This window comes from Hippopotamus amphibius, chromosome 9, assembly GCF_030028045.1.
Source record: "Hippopotamus amphibius kiboko isolate mHipAmp2 chromosome 9, mHipAmp2.hap2, whole genome shotgun sequence".
Classification (NCBI taxonomy): domain Eukaryota; kingdom Metazoa; phylum Chordata; class Mammalia; order Artiodactyla; family Hippopotamidae; genus Hippopotamus; species Hippopotamus amphibius.
In genome coordinates, this window is record NC_080194.1 from 84,018,399 (window position 1) to 84,036,174 (window position 17,776).

Below are 17,776 nucleotides of genomic sequence, written 5' to 3' on the forward strand. Positions count from 1 at the left end.
TTTTTTTGGCTGTGTTGGGTCTTCGTTGCTGCACGTAGGCGTTCTCTAGTTGCGGAGAGTGGGGGCTACCCTTCGTTGAGGCTTCTCAGTGTGGTGGCTTCTCTTGTTGCAGAGCATGGGCTCTAGGCGCTCTGGCTTCAGTAGTTGTGGCACACGGGCTTAGTTGCTCCGCAGCATGTGGGATCTTGCTAGACCAGGGATCGAACCAGTGTCCCCTGCATTGGCAGGCAGATTCTTAACCACTGTGCCACCTGGGAAGTCCTTGGCTAGTATTTTTATAATTATTTTTTTCCGGTTGCTGTAATAACCTTAGGTGCCTTGTTTCCAGCTCTTGCCATTCTTTCCCATTGAATTTACATTGATCGGAGGGGCACAAATTATAAATCAGTCCATATTCTTTGGTATTATGCCAAGAATATTTATTTTAAAATGATTATCTCTCTATTTTATCTATTTTCTCCCTCTTGTTTCTTCAACTTTTTCCCTGTTTGGTTCTCCCAGGCATAATTTTGCCACTTGGAAGATTTTTTTCTTAAGTTTCCGAGTACGATGTTGGCAGCGGTGGTGGCGTGAGTGGGTGAGAGGTGGGAAGGTGGTAGGGGGGTGGTTCCTAAGGAATATGCTATGAATTTCTGAAATAGGGTCTTGGATAGCTTTCCATCTCCCTAATTGAGTCCGAAAACCTTAAGTCTGGTAAATAACTCTGTGAAGATAATTAATCGGGCAAGTTAAGTATTTTCTTCAAAGAGAGATTAATTTATATGCCTCCTACTACTTCTTTATGTGTCAGTTTCTCCACTCACCTGTTTAACTGTTGACAGGAGAGCCCAGAACCGCTGGTGGTATTAATCTCTGAGAGCAACATGCAGAGGAGGTGGGGGGCTGGTTGAAGACAAGGATGATACCATCCAGTCAGTTTCAGATGATAAATGATTTTCTCTAACCTGTGCTCACATTTGATTGGATAATTACAAGTTAGTTTGGGGCCTTTGTAAATCTGTTAGATTATGATTATGTTAATATTGACAGTTGGCTGGTATAGGAAGAATTTCTATTTTATGTTTTTTGTATTAAGCTCCTTTGAATTTTTATCTGTGTATTTTTGTCTATCCTCGTTTAGGATTATAACTGGGTGATTTATTTTTTGTGTAAATGCTTCAGTTAAAAGTAAGGAGGGATTGGTACAGATTAAAGATAGCGATGCTGCTTCTTTTGTTATTCCTGTTGACTTGTCTGAAATTTGGCCAGTCTCCATAGCTTTGAACCCAGTTCATCACAGAAGCTGGGAATCACAAATGAGGCTGATGCATGATAGGACTGGGCTTTAATTTCATTTTAGTTGACTGATTGATTAATTCCCTGGAGCCTTGTTATTATTTCAGTGCACTCTAATAGCTGGATGGTGGTACTGGATCCTGTGAAGCCTGGTGGACCTTATGAAGTGATGGCACAGCAGACTGTTGGGAGGAAGAACTTTACCCTGAGAGTTCATGATGTCTTATTTGGAGATGTCTGGCTTTGCAGTGGGCAAAGTAACATGCAGATGACGGTTTCACAGGTAATTTGCAGAGTCTCAGTGTTAATAATGTTGATGATGAAGGAGAAAAAGGAGGAAGAGGAAGGGGGCAAGCAAGAGAAGGAGGTAGAAGCCTTCTTTTTATGGCGTGCCAAGATCTGTTAAGTGCTTTCTTTGCATGTGTTAATTAATTCGATTTAACAAATTTATGGGGTAAGTACTTATAAGATATTCGTATCTCACAGATGAGGAAACTGGCCCCACTGAGGTTAAGTTCCCGCCTAAGGTCACAGAGTAATTGTGGAGCTATGATATGAATGTGACCCCAGAGCCTACTTTCTTAATCACAACTAGTGTGCTGTCGGTGTGTGGGGCACTATTTTCTCACCTTCCTGGGCTAAAGGCAGAAGCTAGAGAGTATCTAATGATAATGGAGATTTCATACCATATTGAAGGCAAGGTAGATTGCTCTTCTTTTTGATTGGTTTTAGAAGATGAGCTTCTGGAAAGAGCCTAGGAAATCAAAACAATTAGATTTTGTTTTGATGCTGAGCAGCTAACATACTGTGTCTTTTGTTGTCATGGAGATTTAAAAATTGAGACTGAATGTTGGCTTTGCCTCTTACTAGTTGTATGGCTTGGAGCAAATCACTTGGTCTTTATGAAACTTTGTTTTTAAAAAATGCTTTTAAAAAATTGTGCTTAAAATGAATATAACATTTATCATTTTAACCATTGGTAAGTGTACAATTCAGTGGCATTAAATATATTCACAACGCTGTGTGTACCCATCACCACTATCTATCCTCCAAACTTTTTCATCATCCCCAATGTACACTCTATACCCATTAAACCATAAATCTCCCTTTCCTCTTCCTCCGTCCACTGGTAACCTCTATTCTGCTTTCTCTCTATGAATTTGCCTCTTCTAGGGAGCTCATATAAGTGGAATCATACAATATTTGTTTTTCTGTGTCTGACTTATCTTGCTAAGGTTTATGCTTTTCCAGGTCCATTGTATTCCATTATATATGCCACAATTTGTTTATTTGTTCAATTGTTGATGAACACCTGGGTTGTTTCCACCTTTTGGCTGTTGTGAGTAATGCTACTATGAACATTGATGTACAGATATCTGTTCCAGTTCCTGCCTTCAATTCTTTTGGCTATATGCCTATGAGTGGAATTGCTGGGTTAGTTCTACATTTAACTTTTGAGGAACCACCAAGCCATTTCCCACAGTGGCTATACCATTTTACTTTCCTACCAGCAATATACAAAGGTAATTTCACTATATTCTCACTAACATGTGTTACTTACCATTTTCTTGATTATAGCCACACTAGTAGGTATGAAGTGGTATCTTAATGTGGATTTTTTAAAATTTAATCAATCAATTAATTAATTATTTTTTTGGCTGTGTTGGGTCTTAGCTGTGGCATGCAGAATCTGCGTTGCAGCATGAGGGATCTTTTGTTGCAGCATGGGGGAATCTTTCATTGCGGCATGCAGGCTCTTCACTGCGGTGTGCGGGCTTCTTTCTAGTTGTGGTGCATGGGCTTCTCTCTAGTTGTGGAGTGTGGGTTTTCTCTCTCTAGCTGTGATACATGGGCTCCAGGGTGTATGGACTCTAGTTGTGGTGCGCTTGCTCCAAAGCACATGAGCTCTGTAGTTTGTGGCACACAGTCTCTCTAGTTGAGGTGCTTGGGCTTAGTAGTTGTGGTGCAGGTTTAGTTGCCCTGTGGCATGTGAGATCTTAGTTCCCCCACCAGGGATTGGACCTGTGTCCGCTGCATTGCAGGATGGATTCTTTACCGCTGGACAACCAGTGAAGTCCCTTAATGTGGTTTTGATTTGCATTTCTCTAATGACTAGTGATGTTGAGTTTTATTTCATGTACTCATTGGCCATTTGTATATCTTCTTTATTTAGGTCCTTTGCCCATTTTTGAATTAGGCTGTTTGTTGTTAAATTGTAGGAATTATTTATATCTTCGAGGTATTAATCACTTGTCAGATATATGATTAGTAAATATTTTGTCTCATTCTGTAGTTTGTCATTTCATTTTTTTGAGCATGTCCTTTGATACATAAAAGTTCTTAAATTTTGTGAAGTTAAATTTATCTGTTTTTTCTTTTGTTGTCTATGCTGTTAGTGTCATCTTCTTAAAATTATTGCCAAGTCCAATAACATGAATATTTTCCCAATGTTTCTTCTAAGAGTTTTTTAGTTTGCGCTTTTAAGTTTAGGTCTTTGATCCTTTTTGATCACTTTTTGTATATAGTATAACGTGAGGGTCTGACTTTATTCTTTTGCAAGTGGTTATCCAGTTCTTCCAGCACCAATTGTTGAAAAGATGGTCCTATTGAGTGGTCTTGGCACTTTTTTCAAAAACCCATTGGCCATGTATAAGAGGGTTTATTTCTTGGATTTCCAGTCTATTGCATTGGTCTATATGTCTCTTCTTATGGCAGTACCATACTGTTTTAATTACTGTAGCTTTGTAGTAAGTTTCAAAGTGTGAGTGCTCCAACTTTATTCTTCTTTTTCAAGATTGTTTGGCTATTCAAGATCCCTTGTAACTCAATATGAATGTGAGGATATGATTTTCCATTTTTGGAATTTTGAATTCCAAAATTTATGTTGGATTTGTAGATTGTTTTGGGTAGTATTGACATTTTAACAATGTTAAGTCTTCCTATCCATGAACATAGGATGTCTTTCCATTAATTTAGATCTTCCTGAATTTTTTTTTTGGTAATGTTTTATAGTTTTTCATGTACAAATCTTTTACTTACTTGGGTAGATTTATGCTGAAGTATTTAATTCTTTTACATACTATTATAAATAGAATTTCTTTGTTAATTTCCTTTTAGGATTGTTCATTGCTTATAGAAACAAATGGTTTTTGCATTTTGATGTTGTACCCTGATACTTTGCTGAATTTGTTAGCTCTAGTAGCTTTCTTGTAGATTCTTTGAGATTTTCTATGTAAAGGAGCATATCATCTACAGTTAGAGATAGTTTTATCTTTTTCTTTGCAATTTGGATGCCTTTTATTTCTTTTATCTTGTCTAACAGCTCTGGCTAGAACTTCCAGTACAATATTGAATAGCAGTGGTGGAAACAGATATCCTTGTCTTGTTCTTGGTCTTAGGGGGAAAGTTTTCAGTCTTTCTATGACATTACTTGTGGGTTTTTCTTAAATATCTTTTGTCCTACTAAGAAAATTTCCCACTGCTCCTGGTTGTCTTAGAGTTTTTATCATGAAAATTTGTTGAATTTTGTCAAATGTCCGAGGCTTAGTTTTAATGACTATACTACAACAGTATTATATCTGACTTAATTAATGGGGCCATTATGAAGATTAAATTATTTTGTCTCTAAAAGACCCTTATAAATTGAAAAGTGCCGTCTAAATATAAGATGTCATTATTTTAAAAACTTTTTATTGTAAAAAATTCAAACACACACAAAAGTTAAGAGACTTATAAACACCTATATATCCATCACCTAGATTGACAGTTGTTAGTATTTTGCCATATTTGGTTTATCTCTTTGTTGTTGTTGTTGAACCACCTCAAGGTAAGCTGCAGGCACCTTGATACTTCAATTAGATGTCATGTGTCAAATTGATATATATATAATTAATATATCTATATGTATATATTTTCTTTATACAGAAAGAAGAAATAATAGGCCACTGATGACTCTTTTTTGCTCACCTTTTTCATAGGCTAGGATTTCTTTTGTTAGTGTCAGTTTTTTTCTCTGTTTCAGTCATGGCCTTTGAAGATTAATTTTTCTTAAATTTTGAGAACTAGCATTTTTTCTCCCTTATTGTAGCTATAGTTAGGCCTCACTGGGCTCTGTTTTCCCTGATAGAATGTTGGGAGAAAGAGCACTACGTGGGCTCCCAGCTAGGGATGTGGCATATCAGTACATGGAGAATAAAGTGGGGCAGGACAAGGGAATTCTGACCTGCTGATACATTGTCAGTGATGAAACTCATCTTGAAGTGTTCCTCTCCTCTTAGAAGATAGGGAACCCCTCTGACACATGATGACTGAGGTCTCTCTCTTAAGCTGGATAAAAAGGACATTGAAAAAGTTATCAGGGGAGTAAGTTTCATTATTGTTTATTGGTATTCTAGCAAGACAATAGTGGTAGAACAAAAGCCTTGGTGCTGTATGTCTTTAGCACTGAGATTTCTTTTTGTAAACAACTCTACTTTCTAATTGAACACAAAAACAGTCTAGAATAAAGGGAGGGGATTTCTAGATATGGTGTGATGGGGTTATTGCTTTTGGGCCTCAGAATTGTCATTGCTTTGTTTGTGTAGTGGAAGCTATCTGATTTGAAAGTAAAAGTAAGGGAGACCATTGCTGTTTAATTTATATTGGGTTGGCCAAAAAGTTCGTTCTGACCTTTCCCGTAACATCTTACAGAGAAACCCAGATGAAGTTTTTGGCCAACCCAATATTAGTATCAGGGCTGGACAGCAGCAGGTTCATAGACATATTTATAGTTTATCAGCTTAAAATATTGCTGAAAGATGAGTAAATATTTTTTACTCAGTATCAGACATCCAGAGAAATTAGTGTGAGTTAAGTTCTTTGGCACATTTGAAATTGGGATAGATTTTCTTTGCTTGTTTGTATTTTCTGATTTTTCTATAAAGAGCATGAAATAACTATAATTTTTAAGAGAAAGTTATAAAAACAAGAAATTGATCTTCACCTAACTGATATTTTAAATATCTATCAAAGGCTCAGTTTACAATAAAGAGGCACATTATATAAATAAGAATCTTAGGAATGAATGATTTAATTTGCATTATTGAGCAGAACTAATATGTTTATATACTTTGATGCATACTTTCATTTGTTTCCTTTAATAAGGAAAAGGTTAAGAACTTGAAAAGATTATTGTCTTACCTAGCTCCTTCTTTAAAACTTAGTTCCTCCTCAAGTTGATTTTTATTTTCTTGCCTGTTTTCATTATCTACTTCTCCATCTTTGAGAAATATTTAAATTTGAGATTTAAAAATCTCTACAGGTAGACCATGATCTTAATTCATCTTTTAAAAACATTTATAAAATTGAGTCCTTGCATATACTTATGATTTCTTGTTTTGCTTCTATAGCTTCTACCCCCTTATGGTTTCTTTTTTTTTTAAATTAATTAATTAATTAATTTATTGACTGTGTTGGGTCTTCATTGCTGCACGTGGGCTTTCTCTAGTTGCGGTGAGTGGGGGCTACTCTTCGTTGCAGTGCACTGGTTTCTCATTGCAGTGGCTTCTCTTGTTGTGGAACACGGGCTCTAGGCATGTGGGCTTCAGTAGTTGCGGCACATGGGCTCGCGGGCTCTAGAGCACAGGCTCAATAGTTGTGGTGCACGGGGCTTAGTTGCTCCACGGCATATGGGATCTTCCTGGACCAGGGATCGAACCGGTGTCCCCTGCATTGGCAGGCGGACTCTTAACCACTGCGCCACCAGGGAAGCCCTGGTTTCTTCTTTTTTAAACAATTAATAAATAATGCTCCTAAAAAGATTCTACTCTGTACATATCTACTTCCTTTCATTATGAATCTTCTAATTTAAAAATCTAAACCCTTGCATTTATGCCTTCCTAACCAACATTTTACTTAGTCTTGCTTCCTGCCCTACTAAAATATATGGAAACCTTTTGAACTTAAATGTTTATTAAAGAGGACTTTAACTGGGCTCCCTTTTAACATAAGTGAATAGAAGCAAAATTGAAGTTTTATCTCTTGATAGAAAGCATGGTTTTATATAGAAGTGGGATTGCTGTTAACTCATTAAGGAAAACAGTATTTTCCTTAATGCTTTAATTGCAGTTCTCTGTTTGCACAGAAAGGCGTGGACCAGATCTATTTGTATGTGTAGAGTCAAGTTCTCAATTGCAGTCTATGCCAGGGGATCTCATCCCATTTTCTGTCAAGCTAAATCCGATTTTGATTGTTAAGACAAACACATTCTTTCTGCCTGGAATTTACTCTTAAGCATCTTCTATATTAAACTAAGGCTACAAGCTCTGAGATACAGGGAAATAGAAAAAAGATTCCATCTGAAAAAACCAATTGTTAATTTTTTTGTTGTTGTTTGTTTTAAATCACACAGTTAGTCTGTAAGACAGCATTTTAGGTGCTGACAGTACCAAAAGCCAAGTTTTCTAGTCTCTTAACACTCTGTAGGACTTTGTTTTTTGATCAGAAAGATGCTTCACATGACTCCTCCTTCATTCCTTTTGCTCCTTCCCGCCTGAAGACTCCCAACACACAGACACAGACACACAGACACACACACACGCACAGACACACACACACACAGTGTCTCTTTCTCCTTCCATGTGACTTCTCTGAGGAGATAAGATTTCCACTATAACCAACTACTCTTCACAGTCAAATGAAGGAAATGGCAGATTGTATGCCCATCTTGTTGTTAGTGTAAAGTGGAATTTTAAAATCAAGTGCTATTTATAACACAGAGTGAGATGTTTATAAATGGAGGAAAGTCTAAATGTTCATCTGTCACCTCCTAAGTCAGAATATGTCTTAATACTTGGATATTTCTAGTTAGGCTCAGAAGAAGATGGCCAATGTTAGATAGGAAACCCATTTTCCAATATCTCAGCAATTCTCACATTCCTGCTTTACAAATAAGGGAATTAAAACCAGAAGAGAAGGGCTGGTGCCACATTACAATAAAAGATTCATAGGGGTTATGATGACTGGCTTATTTGTAGTCATTCTCTCAACTTTAAATCTGCTATGTTGTACTGTGGTAGAAGGTAAAGTAACATGCAGGATCCAAATTCTTTAAGTTTCCCTGTGCCCTTCAGTGCATGCATGCACACACACACACAGACACACACACAGACACAGACACACACACACGCCTTGCTCCCCCATGCAGACCCCATGCCAAGATTCTCTGAGGAAATAGATTCTTGACGTTTCTTCATTAATTCAAGAATGTGGTATAAAGGTTACAAAATGAACACCGGCGAGCAGCTGCTTTGATGGTGAGCTGCGTGTCCCCAGAGAGGCCGTGGGGCTCTCCCAGTCGCTGCAGCCTTAATGACTTCAAATACCTTGGTATTCATTTACATCCTCATTTCAATACTTGGTAGAAAAATAATTACACTGAGGTGTTTGATGAGATGAAATTTGATCTCAGCAGATGGAGTAAGGCTTCCCCTCTCATCAGCAGGGAAACCAAGTGTCATTTAAATGAAAATCTTCCTGAAATCTCTTTATTCCTAAGTTTGCTGCCAATATCCCCGAGGAAATGCTTCCATCAAAAAGGCTTGGTGATATTGGGAAAGGATACCAATTTCAGAAGTAATTGTCATCAGGCACAGCAAGAATGTCCCCCCACCCCCGTTTTCGCTAACACTTTCTGTGGCTTTCGAGTTTTGGCTTGAAATAATACACAAATGTGGGTTTGAAAGTGGACGTGTTCCAGCCAATGCTTTGGATCCAGTTCTGTGAGCTGGTAACAATAGAGGAGGATGCCAAGCCCCTCCCCCCAATTCTGTTAGCCTTGCAGTTCTCTACAGTGTTAGCAACGGGTCTAAAAGACAAAATGCATGTTCGCTGCGCTGCCCTCCCTACCCCCAAGCTGGCATCTCCTTGCGAGGAGGCACTGGAGTTCCCAGTCGGTGCGGAAGCTGGTGTGGGTGGAGAGAAGGAAAGCAGTTTCATCCCCTGTTTCCATGGAAGCAACATATGATCCTTAGCGCTTGGTGCAGAACTGAATTTCAAGGGAGGTGACTTTTTACAGGTACTTGCTGCTGAAAAATAACTTCCCTGCCAAAATATACTGTGAGTGCATTAGCCTGTTCTTAGTCTTTAATGTTTATTTTACATGAAACTTGCCAGGCAAGATCCTGAACAAGCAGGTCTGGATTTCCTATGGAATTTTCCTGAGACCATGTGTGGAAGACCAGTAACCCTGACAGCCTAGAGCTGCAGTTACCCAGGGAGAATTTCAAGGCTGCGGCGCCCACTGGGACCAAAAGAGCCATTTCTTTTGCATCTGGCCGTCTTATTGGCCACAGCAGGCTCAGTGGCAAGTCAAAAGGCAATTCGGCAACAGCGCATTTCAATGAAATGCTCTGTGGGGGCACTCTGGCTGCTCCTACACTGTGGGCCGAGGGGGCCAGCTGTGTTCTCTGTGGCGGGTGGGAGGGAAAGCCAGCCAGCTGCACACTTTGTGGCCCGCGGCCAATGGAAAGCGGCCCAGCCTCCTGTGCCTCTCGCTGTGGCAGGCCGGTCGCAGCTGGAGCTCTCGTTCCCTGAGGTCAATGATAACTGGCCTTCTTGAGGCTCCTGTTAGGCCTTTGTTTGGGGAAGACCAGACTGTCCACGGGGATGGAGAGAAGACTAGAAAAAATGAACACTAATTAAAAAGCAAACCAATATATTTATGATACATTCTTTTTAAGATAAAGAGAAACATAACTACTGAAAAATCAGGATTGAAGGAAAAGCCCAGAGAGGAATGATGCTTCACAGGACTAACAAAGAAACCACTCAATGTAGCACACACATTCGTGTCCAGAAGATCCCTAAGCTAGTCTTGTCATTCTTGGCAACTGGTGAGGTTTCATAAAGTGGTTTGGGAAAAAGTGCTGTGTCTTTGGATGGACCCTTTTCTTTGGTTGATTGGGACTGTTCTCAGCAGTCACTCTGAACACCACCTTTCACTCTGCCAGGCCTCCCGTGCTTTTCTCAAGTGACTTGCCAGGACTGAGATGAGAAGGTGAGCATCTTGAGGCTGACTTCAGGATGTTTCAGGAGTTCAGAAATCATTTCTCACAGGTGTTTCGTTCGACTATACATCTCTTGTGGGGTATGGATTACATAAACCTACCTCCCCATGGCCTTTTTGGCTCCATTAAAAAAAAAAAAAGAAGTTAATGCCATGGCCTTCTATTAACAGATACTTTTCCTGAATAGAAGTATTTGAGTTTCAAGATATTGGCCTTCCTTAGCCTAAACCCATCCATGGCTCCTCTCATCTAACACTGAATTGTCCTTGAGATCTCAGATTTCACTGTGTTCCCACCTTCTCTGGGGATGTGATTTATTATGGTCTTTGTTGGTCAAGGTGGATCAAGGCGATCCCGACCGGCCCATCGTTGGTTTTGGTTATTGATTTGGTTTTGGTTATTGATTTGGTTTTGGTATCCTAAAGGCCCACAAGTTGTTCGGAGGGTTGGTAGTGTTTACCAAGAGGCAGTAGCATCGTTGACCATCTACTAGGTTGGTGTAAGAAATGATGCTCCTGCTTCTTTTCCAGATATTTAATGCCACCAGCGAGCTGTCAAACACAGCTGCCTATCAGTCAGTCCGCATCCTCTCCGTGTCTCTCAACCAGGCTCAGCAGGAACTGGAGGACCTTGCCAAGGTTGACTTGCAATGGTCCAAGCCCACCTCAGGTAAGTGATTGCTGGAACGTGTGCCATCTCTTCTGTGAGGGGTTGGTGCCCTGCGTGGAATCCACGACGCTGTACTTAGTTCTGATCTACTCATATCATGATTCACCCATCCTTTTATTCGTTTCTTATTGACCCCCTCTCCCCGTCCCTAATGGTACTTGTTTCATACATTTCTTCCTAAGACTCCACAGTGACTCTTCCCCCTTGCTCTGAGCAGATGGCTCTTCCTCCAGCTTCATCGGCCACATCGAGGCCACTCAGCACAAGCTCCGCCAGCATCTCTTCAGTACCTGGTGCTCTCTTCTCTTCTTCTCTTTCTTCCTTTGTTTCTGTGTCTGAACACAACCGACTGCTTCCTTTCAGGGCTGCCTCTGATGCGGGCTCTTACCTTCTCCAGGGCTTTCCCTTATCCCTCAGGCTCTCTCCTTTTACCCCACTGTCCAGTCTACATGAAATTTTTTTTAAAAAAATTATTTATTTTTTGTCTGTGTCGGGTCTTATTTGTGGCACGCAGGATTTTTCATTGCAGTTGGTGAGTGGGCTCTTTGTTGTGGTGCACGGGCTTCTTTCTGGTTGTGGTGCGTGGGCTCCTCTCTAGTTGTGGTGCGCGGGCTCTCTAGTTGTGGTGCATGAGCTCCAGAGCACAGGGGCTCAGTAGTTGTGGCTCACAGGCTTGGTTGCCCTGTGGCATGTGGGATCTTAGTTCCCCAACCAGGGATCGAACCAGCATCCTCTGCATTGCAAGACTGATTCTCAACCACTAGGGAAGTCCCTGCACGGAATCTTTAGTTCAGGCTGCTCTGTGCTAGGCTCTGCTCTGTCAGGCTCTGTCCTAGACCCCGAGGGTGCAGCTGTGATCCAGACAGACATAGTCCCTGCTCTCAGAGCTTTGCTTTTCTTTTATTCTAACAAAATAAAGCAAAACCAAGCACAGCCAAACATAACATCTCTATACCTTCTCCTGGTACCTCACCTCTCTCCTTTGCTTTGTTAAACCTTTTTAGAACATCTTTTCATTCTTTTCACTGCCTTCCTACATGTTCACTCTTTAACCCTTTATATCTGGCTGGTCAACGACTTGTTCTCCCAAGGTTACTACTGTTTTGCGATGCACTCTGGACACCCTGTAGCATTGGTGCTGCTGACAGCCGCTTTTAGAAGCTGCGCCTTCCTCTGAGCTTGCATGGTACTTCCTTTCCCTCAATCTCCCTCTCTGTCCTTTCCCTGCCTGTTTCTTTGCTTTCTTCAACCCCCTCCTCCAGACATGGTCCCTTGGGCTCTTTCTAGTCTCTTTTCTCTTTCATTTGTACATGCTTTACTTTGGTAACCTCAGTTGGCTCCTACATTTTCAAGTATTAATTCATTCAGCCAATAGTTGGGTGCCTACTATGTTCTAGGCGCCATTCTAAGTGCTGGGGATATAGCAGAGAATAAAGCAGGCAGGCACGCCTGGTCTCCTGGATGGAACTTACAGTCTAGTGGAGGAATACAGGAAATGAATAATAAGATTAGTAAATTATATATGAAGTATTGATACTAGTCATTATCACACTGTCTGAACTTTCCCTTTAAGAACTCAGGAACTGAATAGATTTGGGAAAATTTTTAAATGAATCCTTTGGTCTGTGAACTCTTACTTCATGTCATCCAAAACTCAGGAGCCAGTTAGATTTGGATAAGATATTATACCTTGCTGCTGGCTCCCTTTTACTCTCTGAACTCAGAGACCCAAATTTTTAAGCATCAAGGGATAGGTTAGATGGCGGTATGCGTGGAGACAGAAATAAGCACGTAAAATGCATCAGGGAAGGGCGGCAGTACTGCTGGGGCTAGGATGGGGTGGTGGTTTCCAGTTTAGAGTGGCCATGGAGGTCCCAGCTGAGACAGGTAGCATTTCCATAATAACCTGACAGAGGTGGGGCTGCGCAGGTGTCTGGGGAACAGCCTGGTAGGTCAGTCCCTCTCACGTTTCAAGTCTCTCCTGCCTTTTCTACTGGCCTCATATCTCTGAATGCAGCTGGGAAGGGTCGCTGGTTTTAAAGACTCTTGTAATGAGCTTGGACCTATCTGGATAATCCAGGACAATCGCCCCCTCTTCAGGTCCTGACTCTTGAAACATCTGTGATGTCTCTTTAACCACATAAGGTTCATTCACAGGTTCCAGGCCTTCGACTGTGGACACCTTTGGGGGCTGTGCTGCCCACCACACATTCTCGGTCTCACTTATTTTCAAGTAGCTTTCCATTTTCTTTACTCCAAGATGTGCCTCTAACATCCTCTCCAGTTTTATCTAATACCATTCTTCTTTTGTAATCTATGTTCTAGTCAAATACTTAAAAAATGTTCCAGTTCTGTGTGCCTTTGTACATATTGTTTCTTCTGCCTAGAATACTAGCTCTGCTTACTGAACTCCTGTCTTTCAAGGCCTCCCCAACTCTCTCCCCTTCCCTCTTTTTTTTGGCTGTGTGCAGGCTTTCTTTAGTTGTGGTGCGTGGGCTCCTCATTGCCGTGGCTTCTCTTGTTGTGGAGCACAGGCTCTAGGCACACAGGCTTCAGTAGTTGCAGCACATGGGCTCAATGGTTGTGGCTCATGGGCTCTAAAGTGCAGGCTCAAAAGTTGTGGCGCATGGGCTTAGTTGCTCTGCAGCATGTGGGATCTTCCTGGAGCAGGGATCCAATCCGTGTGCCCTGCATTGGCAGGCGGATTCTTAACCACTGCACCACCTAGGAAGCCCCTCTCCTTCCCTCTTAATTACCTTTTTCCTCTACCTACCCATCAGTGAATCCATCTATATTCCAGCTACCCCATAGCAGCTGACAAACATTCCCTGACTCTGTATTGGGTACCAGACATTGAGAATACAGAAGTCCTAGTGGTTTACTGGAGTGAGGGAAACACCAGGCACAGGATATGGCCAGAGCACAGGGAAGGAGGTCCGCCTTTACTGGGCATTTTATGATGTGCCTTTCATTTGATATTCTTTCTCTTACTGTTAAAAACCGTTAACACTTGTTTGTACCTCTTAAAGCACTAAACCATATTGTGCCATCTGTTTTACTTAGCTGAATATTTGGCTTATTCTGTAGAATATAAGGCCTCTGAGCGGAGGTTCCATGTCTCTCTGTGTCCCTTTAATTACTGTATCACAATCATTTAGAAGTGCCTGGCGCCTGGTAGGTGCTCAATCAATTTTAATTGATTTGAAACCGATTTCAATTCCTACGGTTACACTATCACATTTTGAGAGCCAGAACCATATTGAGTTTAGATCTTTCACGTGCCAAGGCAGTGACTTACACCTAGTGGTTCTTTAACAGCTGTCGGATTGGACTGATCCCATCAGCTACATGTGTGCATGTTCCCCTCTCCACCAGCCTTCTTCTAACATGGAAACTGCCTGTTCTGGTCTGTATTGGTTACTGGGCCATATGGATGAATGAGCGAGATGATGCTGAACATTTAAACACTGGTTTTGGTTTCTGTTGCTTTCCCTTTGGCCAAACTGCCCATCACTTGTTTGTTCTTGTTTTCATTACCACAGCTATAAAATTGGGTGTAAAACTACCCAGAAAAAATAAACCTTTCTTCTCGACATTCCCGTGTGCTTGTTTGTTTCCTTCCGCAGACTAAGTGGGGGTGGATGCTGGGAAAGAGGAGCATGTGGGTGAGAGTGGACTGGAGGCCAGCGGCCTTTCAGCCCCTCACCTATTGCAGAAGAGTATAATATTCCTAGATTCTCAGGGCCCTGCATGTGGTGGGGAAGCAGGGGGAAGCCTACTTGCCTGGCCAGAAAGCCTTTGGCTTTCTGCTCGCAAGACAACTGCCTGTCAATCTTATCCTACTCTTGGAAAGTCTCAGAAAGGAATGCAAGGCCTGACCCACACCCGTTCTTCTCGCTAGACCCACCTAGGAGCTGCACTCCATATCCATCTACTTTTTCCTTGACTGTTTTTCTTTAACTGTTTCTCTGAACAGAAAACTTAGGCCATGGCAATTTCACCTACATGTCAGCAGTGTGCTGGCTTTTTGGGCGTTACCTGCATGACACGCTGCAGTATCCCGTGGGGCTGCTCTCCTCTTCATGGGGCGGGACGCCGATTGAAGCCTGGTCATCTGGAAGGTCACTGAAAGCCTGTGGGGTCCCGAGGTAAGGGTAAGAAAGCATTCTGTGGTCTGGGAGAAATCCTGCCAGGAAATTTTGTAAGCGAGAAGGATCACGGTCTCCTTTGGGGGGTCAAGTATGTGTTGAATGTACACATATGTATTAAATGTATGTAACTTATTCAGGTATTATTTTCACTGTCATCACTACCACAATCATCTGAGAATATGTCAAGAAGTAATTATGACCCTTTTCCTTAATAATAGTGATAGCTAATACTTGATAAAAGCTTTCTAAATGCTGGATACTATTGTAACAACTTTACATATGTTAACTCACTTAATACAACACTCTCTCAAAGGATGGGTACTTTTAACATATGATGGATAAAGGTACTAAATCTGAGAGAGGTTTAGTGACTTGCTTGTGGACACGACTAGTAAGTGATAAAATCTGGTGTCAGTTTCTGTGCTCTTAACCACTGTGCTGTGTTGCCTGGGAGAATAAACACAGTCTCACAGGTCGGAAGGACAAGTATGCATGTAATCAGGGAAATGCATCAGGAGACTGACGGTGAAAGCGTGCGCAGGGAAAGCTGGATCAGGAAGAATACTTGGGGGTGGGGGAAGGGAGAGAAAAGGCTGGTTCATACCATCTTGACACTAATGTTAAAATAGAGATGAACAGTATGTGAGCTGCTTTCACAGACCTTGTCTTATCAGCTCTGGGAAGAGCATGGACTTGAGCTCTTGGTATATCTTGGGTAAAGGCCTGCCTGTTGGGGTGTGAAGTCATCCAGTTTTGGAACAGAAAGACTTGTCTTCAGTAGAGTTGGAGGAATCTAAAGCCAGGCTTCCCAGATCTCTGGGGACATGGCAGGGATGACAGCAAGGGGAAGTGGGCATTCTTATACACAAGTGTAAATTCATACAAGTATTCCACAGAGACAATTTAGGGACGTGTTCCAAATCTTAAGAAAACGTGCCTTTTGACCTGGTAATCTCACTTCTGGGAATTTATCTTAAGGAAATAATTAAGACTGTATGTAATGATTTAGCTCTAAGGAAGATAGTCATGGCATTGCTTAAAAAAGCAAAGAGCTTAAAACAATCTCAGTGTCTGTCCACTGAGTACTAGTTAAATAAACTTATTGCCTGTGTGATAGACTCATTAAAACACTCCTCCTCTCTGGTCTTAATCACTAGATGGGAATGGGGATGGCCCTGTCTGAACTCACAGAAAGCTGACTGGTACATTTATTCTGGGAAGAACCTGGAATGAAATTAGGAGACTGTTCACATGTTTTCATGGAAACAGAGTGGTTGAATTGACCTCTGTGTTGCTTTCATCAGGAGTTTGCCCTGAGTGAAGCTGGAGAGATGCCCAGCTCAGGGATCGTCATGTGATCAGTCACCAGCTCTCTCCTGACACTTGTGCATCTTACTGATTTCAGGTTCATGCCATCTGATCTTGAAACTGGTCCCAGTGAATACTCTGTTCTCTGGAATGCCATGATCCATCCACTCTGTAATATGACTCTGAAAGGGGTGATATGGTACCAGGGTGAGTGTTCAGTTTGCTGGTTTTCCATTGTATCAGTTAGCTGTTGCTGCATAACAAACCACCTCAGAACTTAGTGACTTCAAACAGTAATAATTTTATTTAGCTCACTGTTCTCTGGGTTAGCAGGTTAGTTTTTCTGTCTGGGCTGCTTCGGTTAATTTCTGCTGGGATGTCTTAGGTGTCTTTGGCTGCCTGACAGGTTGTCTGGTGGCTGGATGACTTAGCATGGCCTCTCCCTCATGTCTGTTAACTGGGGCCGTCTGTCTGCCGGGGCCTCCTGGTTCTCACGTGGCCTCTTGTCCTTCAGCAAGCTAGTTCAAACTTATTTATCATTTACATGGCAGTGTCAGGGTTCCAAGTGTATCAGGAGAGAACAAACCCCAGAGCTGAATTGCTTTTCATGCCTCTGCTTGTGTCATGTTTACTGATGCCCCATCGGCCAGAGCAAGCACAGGGCTAGTCCAGAGAGACTGCAGGAAGGCCTGCTGCCTAAGGGCATGGATAGAGGTTGGGGAGCAATGTGTGGCTGTCTTTGCATCTACCCTAACCTCCTCTCACAGTCTTGACTGTTTTCAGGGGAGTCCAATATGAATTTTAACAGGGACCTGTACAATTGTACATTCCCTGCACTCATTGAGGACTGGCGCCAAACCTTCCACAGTGGCTCCCAGGGGCAGACAGAGCGCTTGTTCCCATTTGGATTTGTCCAGGTATGTGCCAAGAGGGTTCATGGGCTTTGGTGTGGGCAGGTGCTGTTGAGATCTCTTCCTTGGAATACATGTTCCTTTATTTGTCCTCATAGCCTGCCTGCTGGTCAAGAACTGAATGGAACTTAATTCATCTCAGTTTATTAATGGGGCAATTAAATCTTAAAAAAGTTAATAAGTAACCAGTATTTCTTATTAAAAAGCATTACATGTTCATTAAAGAAATATTAAAGAGATGGGCAAACAAAGAAGCTAAAAACACTCATAATTCCACAATCCAGAAATAAGCAGACCTTTTCTGCTCACTTATTTTTGAAATAGGATTCATACTATAATACTGTATCATATCTTGCTTTTTCTCTCAATGTCATATTGTGAACATTTTTCATGTCAATAAATATTAATCTTCAGCACA

The 17,776-nt window shown here is 41.6% G+C and overlaps 2 protein-coding genes across 4 annotated transcripts in view; one reads left to right on the forward strand and one right to left on the reverse strand.

Moving 5' to 3' along the window:
* SIAE (sialic acid acetylesterase) overlaps window positions 1-17,776 on the forward strand; it is a 35,369-nt gene that overhangs the window by 9,637 nt on the left and 7,956 nt on the right. The window contains exons 3-7 of one of the 2 annotated variants that reach the window (XM_057748072.1): window positions 1,383-1,558; window positions 10,850-10,988; window positions 14,965-15,136; window positions 16,545-16,654; window positions 17,231-17,364. In XM_057748072.1, coding sequence (XP_057604055.1) covers window positions 1,383-1,558; window positions 10,850-10,988; window positions 14,965-15,136; window positions 16,545-16,654; window positions 17,231-17,364 — 731 coding nt within the window. The remainder of the gene's footprint in view (window positions 1-1,382; window positions 1,559-10,849; window positions 10,989-14,964; window positions 15,137-16,544; window positions 16,655-17,230; window positions 17,365-17,776) is intronic. The other variant, XM_057748073.1, reaches the window with a different exon arrangement.
* TBRG1 (transforming growth factor beta regulator 1) overlaps window positions 1-17,776 on the reverse strand; it is a 42,551-nt gene that overhangs the window by 3,690 nt on the left and 21,085 nt on the right. Inside the window, exon 9 of one of the 2 annotated variants that reach the window (XM_057748076.1) lies at window positions 15,050-15,121. The exons of the other annotated variant lie outside the window; for it this stretch is intronic. Within the exon in view, the coding sequence (XP_057604059.1) occupies window positions 15,111-15,121 (11 nt within the window). The 3' untranslated portion in view covers window positions 15,050-15,110. Of the gene's footprint in view, window positions 1-15,049; window positions 15,122-17,776 lie in introns of those variants that run through there. 2 annotated transcript variants of the gene reach the window in all.